Here is a 7,372-nt window from a genome sequence, read left to right as displayed (position 1 = left end):
TGGCTTGTGTCATTGCTGGAGTCATACAGATCGACATCCTGGTCGATGATATCAATAATGTTAAGCTCGAATCTAATCAGTATGTGAAGAACATCGAAAGGAGTGTATCGTTATCTAAGTGACAGCAGTGAAAGGAGTGATCCAGAAAGCGTAATTTTTCGCACAGTCTGATTACAATCCCTAAGGGCGGAATATGCATGCTATACTATAATCTCTATATATTGGCAGCTCACCTAACTTTGTCAGCTACAATAGTATCCCAGAAGGCCGGTGTGTCTTTTTTATTGTCAAAAATTTATTAATATTAACAAGTCATGAATAAATTGTCAGATCAGATTCAATGTTAAAAAATTTTGAGTTTTTATATTTTTATGTACTTTTACGCAGTTTATTAGATATTTGTTTAAATTTATTAGGAAAAGGATAATTGCATTCTACGGGTAAAACAAACAATTTCCAAATGAGGTCTCTCTTTGGTTTGTCGTTCCTTCTTTGTGTGGTACGTTTTTTTATAGATTACTTGCTAAGATACATGTCATCATTATCCATTTTTAATAGGTATTTGGCACCTGGGTTCCAAAAAATCGTGAAGAAATTTGCAAGGATCGTAAAGAATGCATCAAAGAGGCTAACCTATCAAAATCGAATTTAGATTTAGTCATGCAAGACGCATTTGGTGCCGAATTTCCCTTGAATGATGAACTCAACCGTTATATTTATTGTATGGGTGAAAAATCAGAATTATGGGAGATGGGTACAATGGATGCTAATATAGATCGGGTATATGAGGTATTCCATGCGCTTGGTTACGACGTGAACAAGGACGATTTGGAAAAGTGTTTTGTGCCAATATTCGATGTTTCTTATTATGTTTGGGCCGGCAGAAGTATCAAATGTTTGTGGGATAAAAAGCTTATAAGAAGGAAAGCAGGATGTAGTTGTGGGAATGAGTCTACTGCAACTGGACAACATGCGAAATGAATTAGCGACACAATAAAATTAGTAGCTTTTCAAAACACCTTTTGTTTCAATACGGTTTTGGGTTTGCGAAAAATAGCCACTGTCTCGTAGTTTTGCAATAGGGATTATGACTTACTTATGGTAAGTTCAAACGGTTGAAACGCAACAAGGTCTTTAGATGAATCACATAACATTTCTCTCCCCTCCCCCAGACTCCACAAACTGTATAAGTCAAATCCTCCCCTAATAGGTCAAATCCTCCCCTAAAAAAATTGATCCACCCTTTTCACCCAATTCTTAATATTATCGAAGACATCCTCTCTTAAAGTTTTCCAAAAGATCCCCCCTCAATTTTTCCCCAATATACTCCATTCCCAGACACCCAACTAGCACATAGCTCCAATGCAATTGTCGCCCCTCTTTTATGTGTGAGCTATCCACTGCCACTTCCGTCTTCCTATCACATCGCATACGAGTGCCAGGCCTGTTCGCCGATCAAGTTGTACGTTTAAGATAGTATCAGGCCAGCGCACTCCGATGACATGACGCAGGCAGGTATTGAACAAAGCTTGGAACTTTTGAATAACAGAGGTGTTCACTTTCCATGTGCTTTTTCCAAACAACAACGCAGAAAGAACACTAGCATAGGAAAGTCTTAACCTGATCCTGGTATTATATTAGATAACTGCATTTTCAGTTTTTAGACAGCGCAACAACAGAGCTCCTAACGCGTTGGGCAACATCCAGTTCGGTGCCGCCCTCGGCAAAAACCACGCTTCCTATATATACAAACTGATCGACGCCTTCGATGCTCTTCTTCCGAATTTTGTTCGGTATCGGAGTTCGAGCGCCTCACTCCCACCACCACTCGCAGCGGTCAGTGGAGCCCTTAATCCCTTCTATTCGTTGAAGTTCTTCAACGATCCTGCAGTGAGCCAAATCTTCTGACGTCCCTTCGAGACGTACTGCACTCGGGATCGCATGGCGGCCCAATGCTCTCAGGCGGGTTATATCTGACTTCCGATCAGCAAGTTAGCTCTCTCACTGCCGAATGACAGCTGGATCATACAAGCGGTCGGTGTATAACTTGGGGGTCGCAACTTCCCATCCATGGGAGAAATGGCGGACGCAATACGGAAGCGAACGTGAGCGACCATCAGATGATGATCTCTTTCTTGTTACGCATATCAAGAAGACAAATCCTAAATCTACTGCTGATCGCGAAGTGGCCGATCTGGTTGCTGGTATGGCATCAGTCAATTGAAACCCAACTGACCTTATGGAAGGCTTCGTGCTCTAAGAACATGCCACCGCTGGTGAGGCGGAGGAAGTTGTGCAAAGCCACGAAGTTTCCACCATTACGGTCGCCAAGACCGTGCTTCCGCGTCACATGCTTGAGCAAGATATTGTCACATTGTACCTGATCACATCCTTCCTCACTATATCGGAAGTCTCCGTCGGTGGGTAGCATTGTGCAATTGTGATGCTCCTTAACCTGGACCGGAACCTTGCAACAAGAAGTCTGTTAGAAACCGGTTCCTAGAGCAAGAGAGCACACATTGCAGTAGCCGTCAGAAGCACCCCGACATCGAATTCGCGTCTGCTACGACTCGGCTATCCATAGTACAAAAGCGCATTGCTGCTAGCAGGGGAACAGTATTCTCCAGAGTTTCGCGGTCTTACCCCGCTTACGCTGGGAATATTCAGTTTATATGTTGGAATTCTCGCGAAAGTTGGGGAAGGACCCTCCCTATCGTTGTTGAGAAGAGCGCGCACATTCCAGAAATCAATTATAGTCCATTTGCCTAAATCATAAGCCCGGGGGAGATACCAGCTTTTAAGGTCTTTCAAAAGATTTTTTCATTTTCCCCAATATTCCTGGTTGCCATATCTCCTATATGCTATTTTGAAGGACGAATCCTCATCCGGAACTGGTAGATCGAATTTCGCTTTTTTTTACTGAATTCTCAATATCAGGGGATACATCACAACCGGTATCCGGTCTAGGCCTGCCTTAGTAAAGAACTCCTGACATCCCGGTTTTTGTGCCGAGGTTCACCAATTCGACATCTCTAATAGCCATCTGGCTTCCTGGTCTGCTCCATCGCTCCATCACCAATTCGATATCTCTGATATTTGGATTCCTGGTCTGCCCAACCGCTGATATAGGGTCTGCCTGTTTTCGTTTCTACCATTGGTATTGCTTTTGTAGACTTTCCGGACAGGATCATTCTCACCCATACTAATTAGGTGACCCGCCCACAGCAGCCTATTCAACAAGATTTTATCTTCAATCGGTCGGTCATTGTATCGCCCATAGATTTCTTCGTTATGTAGGGTGTGAAATAGTCCATCCTCATGTAGGGGGCTAAAAATTCTTCGAAGGATTCTCCTATCAAACGCGGCCAAAGGTTAGCAATGTTTCTTACTAAGAAGGAATATATGAGGACTGGCACGATCATTGCCTTGCACAGTAAGGGCTTTCACCATATTTTGAGACGCTTCGAGCGAAACTGGATTTGTAAGCTGAAATAGGTTCTATTCGCCACATGCAAGTGTAGACGGATTTCATCGTCGTAGCTGTTCTTGGTTATGATTTTTGACCCTAGAGAGGAGGAATCATTAACGGTCTCAAAGTTGATGCCTCCCATCTTTATTCTTCTCGTTTAACCAGTGCGATTTGATGCTGTTGTTATTTGGCTTTTGCTGCTGACGTTGCCACCATGTACTTTGTCTTGCCTTCATGAATATGATTCCCGAGATTTCGTGCCAACCGCCGCTTGCTTGATATGGATGAAGGTAAATTGAACATTTCGGTTTGTACTTCCCATGATGTCAATATTGTCAGGATAGTGCAGTAGTTGGGTAGACTTTTAGAGGTTGGTGCCTACCGCATTAACAAAGCATGGCGGGTCACTTTCTCCTGCGCCAGGTTAAAGAGGATGCATGATAGGGCATTCCTTGTCTAAGACCGTTGTTGCTGTCGAATGGTCTCGAGAGTTATCCTCCTGCTTTTATCTGGCCTCGCACATTGGTCAGGGTCAGCCTAGTTAGTCTTATTAATTTCGTCGGGATACCGAATTCTCTCATGTGTACAGTTTTACCCTGGCTATGCTATCATAGGCGGCTTTAAAGTCGATGAACAGATGGTGCAACTGTTGTCCATATTCCATATCTTGTAAATGGTACTCAGCTGCGTGATACCTCTATAAGTGCTGCACCGTGTGATATCCTCCTTTTATGTATGGGGCAGACAGTGCTTCGTTGTCAGTCGTCAGGCATTGATTGGATGTCCCACAGCTTGAGCATCAGTTGGTGAACCGACTGATGTAGTTGATCGCCTCAATATTTAACCACTTTGACTGTAATTCCAGCCAACGCCGACGGTGGCAGAATTTGTACACCATTTTTAGTTGGCGCAACCTAAAGCTCGCTAAAAGTTTATTTGTGAAGCAGCGTCAAATTTCTCAAACCGTAATTTCAATATGCTCACACGTTTGGAAATCAGATTTCCTTTTTTTTCTCGACAGGTTCAACATCGAGTTGTATAAGGCTTCGTCCTGCTGACTTATTACTAAAATTTCTTGGTGCGGTTACTCCCTGTGTTTTTCGAGTTCTAGCTTGCTTTTACTGTATGTGAAGTCGCTTCTTATCGGGACGAAGATCGTTATAGGTCTCTGTACGTTCTCGCGCTCTTTTAAAGTACAGCATTGTCCGGTATGGGCTAGCGTTCACTCATCGTCAAATCAGTCGTTCCGCAGGACATTGTTATGGATGGTCCCGGCATTCAATCTCAGCTGATTGTTAGGAGGGATTCTAGGTGATATTGGAATTCAGGCAATCTCAACGACATAATGATTCGATTCTATGTTGGCCTCATAGAGGTTCTAACATTCATCAAGGCTGACAGGTGGTGGCTCAGTAAAAACGTGGTCAGTTTAGTTGAAAAAGGCCAATGTTAGTCTGTGGATGTTTTCCGCGCAAATCAGATACTTTCAACAACCATTCCGCGCGATACTGCTAACTGAATAGTCCAGAGTCCGTTATCAGTATTGACTATATGTAAGTTACAGGAGTCGACGGATTGCCTGAATACCTGGAAGTTAAATTTTCCAAGCATGATTTTGATTTCATAACTGGGGCAGGCTTTTAGGGTCAGTTCTATTGTCTCATAGAAAATATCTTTCCCCAGTGTCCTCTGTAGGGGTATGAGTGGTAATGAGGATTGCCTTACAGACGCAGGTGCATGGTCTTTCGCTTATATTTTGAAACCCGTTAACAGCAGGTTTCATTTTTTAGCTGACTAGGAAATCTACTCCGAGCACATAGTTTAGTGAATGACCCCTATAATATGTGGTGTAGTGACTCGTCTCCAGGAAACCAGCGAATCTCTAGTAATGCTGTTACAAAAGTTTTATATTGGGACAGGGTATCGGCTAGCTACTATTCTGTACAGGGAGCGCACGTTCTATGAGAAGATGCGCAAATTGTTAGTCCGTTTTCTTTGCCGGGTTCATTGTTGTGTTGTCAATCTAACCCGCGGTTCCTCAAGTCGCTCCGTAACTTTAATTTTGCGTGTAAGATTGTTGGCCTTATCCAATCCCCAACCTGGAGGACCAGTAAGTACAATTTGACCCATTTTTAAGCGCGTGAGAATCGCCTTCACCCCTTTCCGTCTGTAGTTTTTCAGGAGGTGGAGATACGGTTTGACAGTAGAGCTGTTGGCGTGGGTTGAGCAGGCGTTTCGAAGGTCAAACGGAGATATCGGTACCAGGACCGCACGTGGTATGCTGCGATGGAACTGAGGTTAAGTTATTTGAGGTGCCAGCTGCCTGCGATCTGTCTAATATGGCGATCTTTCCAATCTGGCGTTCCAAGTCCTTGTTATAAGGTAACAAATACATGTCTAGGGGTTCGCGCTGTCTTCGGCCCCTTTCTTAGAGGAACAAGGAATAGAGTATCGTTGATTCTGAAGCGGTTTTACCATTTATGCAATGAATAGTTAGTAGAAACGAGGCCGAGGACAAGGACCCAAAACAACGACCAATCGATGGGAGCATTGTACCATATCTGAACATTAGTTAATCGACCCGAACTCATTTTCACCTTGTCCGTAACTCAAGTTAGTACTTTGAGTAGGGTGATATCAGAAGCCTACCTATTCTTCGTATTCTCTTCTGCACCCCTCCAAAACCTAAATTCGATTAAGAAATTCTGGTAAAGTAATAATTTTCGTCCAGTGCAAAACTATAAATTAGAGAACTGATTTAAGGAAATTTGGAGAGATGGTGCTGACCCTTCTCTCAATGATCTTTTCTGGGATTGGTATCTGCCACTTCTTTCAATATTTTGATTGCTTAATTGTTTGTTTAAATTCGGATGGAAATTTTCGAAAAAATGTTGTTTTCATTCCGAATATTCTCTACATACCGAGGCTCTGCCCTACAAAATGTAGCCTCAAAGAGTTCAATCTTCTTATCATTAGTTTTGACCACGGATTCCTTTGAAAATTGTATTTATAATCGTAGCATATGGAATGACTTTGTAAATACGTAATCACGTTAACATAAAAAAGTCGTACAAATGTTTTTATTTACAACAATCACACAGCGGGTCGTAACTCGCTGCCCCCAATGAACTTTCTCCTCTGATAATCACATTTTACACCATCATCTGTATCACCACTAATTATTTCAGTTATCACGAATCTGTAATGAAAAAAAGACAAACAACTGTAGGGAGTTCCCCTGGCGGTGCTGGCCTCCACATTCCCAGGGTATGCGACAGAACGTACGATCGCAATTACAGGGAGTATAATTGTTATTAAAAAAGGTGTGGAATAGTTTTTACCTGGACTATCTCGGCCGATCTAATAGAATATAAATGGGGGATTCATGAAATCACTGATTCACGCAAAATTCGGGCTGAGGAAGCAAGAATTCAGGGTATGTCATTTAATTAGATATTATTTCATTCAAATTGCTGCTCACTGGAAATGTTTAACTCACCTGGAAAGGACCTTCTCGTATGTGACAACAATGTGTTACGTGATTCGAAAAGGGCAGGCATTGAATGCTTTATTCGCATCATGGGGTGATTGGATAGGAGGCACTGTTGCGAGGAGAATTTATATGTGAGGTTTGTGCATTTCTAGAGCAAAATTAACACCTTATCTGATAGAATGTGTAGGTTGGAATCACTTAATTTGGAATAGTACAGGCGTGTGAAAAATCTATTAAAACTCTCTCAATCTGATGGCGACTGTTAGTTAAGGGAAGCGGATGATCTCATTGCATTTTTTTAAGTGAGTTGTGAGATTGGATAGTTCTAAGGCGACGTTACCTGAAAAAGAAGTAACAAGGTGCGGTTTGATAAATAAATGCAATATACATATCGAAATATAGAGAATAAC

At 42.4% G+C, this 7,372-nt stretch overlaps 1 protein-coding gene and 1 long non-coding RNA gene across 2 annotated transcripts; one reads left to right on the top strand and one right to left on the bottom strand.

Moving 5' to 3' along the window:
* Positions 1 to 278: 278 nt before the first annotated feature.
* LOC119655221 lies at positions 279 to 1,018 on the top strand. Its single transcript, XM_038061000.1, has 2 exons — positions 279 to 499; positions 559 to 1,018. Exons 1-2 carry the CDS (start codon positions 461 to 463, stop codon positions 979 to 981), a joined length of 462 nt encoding a protein of 153 aa, XP_037916928.1. The 5' UTR covers positions 279 to 460; the 3' UTR covers positions 982 to 1,018.
* A 5,440-nt stretch (positions 1,019 to 6,458) lies between these two features.
* Positions 6,459 to 7,068, bottom strand: LOC119656259. The gene is made up of 3 exons (XR_005250028.1): positions 6,969 to 7,068; positions 6,811 to 6,884; positions 6,459 to 6,668 (listed from the first exon to the last, which is right to left on the bottom strand). It is a non-coding gene; the product is annotated as an uncharacterized LOC119656259 (long non-coding RNA).
* Positions 7,069 to 7,372: the final 304 nt, after the last annotated feature.

Source organism: Hermetia illucens, chromosome 4 (assembly GCF_905115235.1).
Source record: "Hermetia illucens chromosome 4, iHerIll2.2.curated.20191125, whole genome shotgun sequence".
Classification (NCBI taxonomy): Eukaryota; Metazoa; Arthropoda; class Insecta; order Diptera; family Stratiomyidae; genus Hermetia; species Hermetia illucens.
The sequence above is the reverse complement of the archived record's forward strand: the minus strand, read 5'-3'. Positions and strand labels throughout refer to the sequence as shown.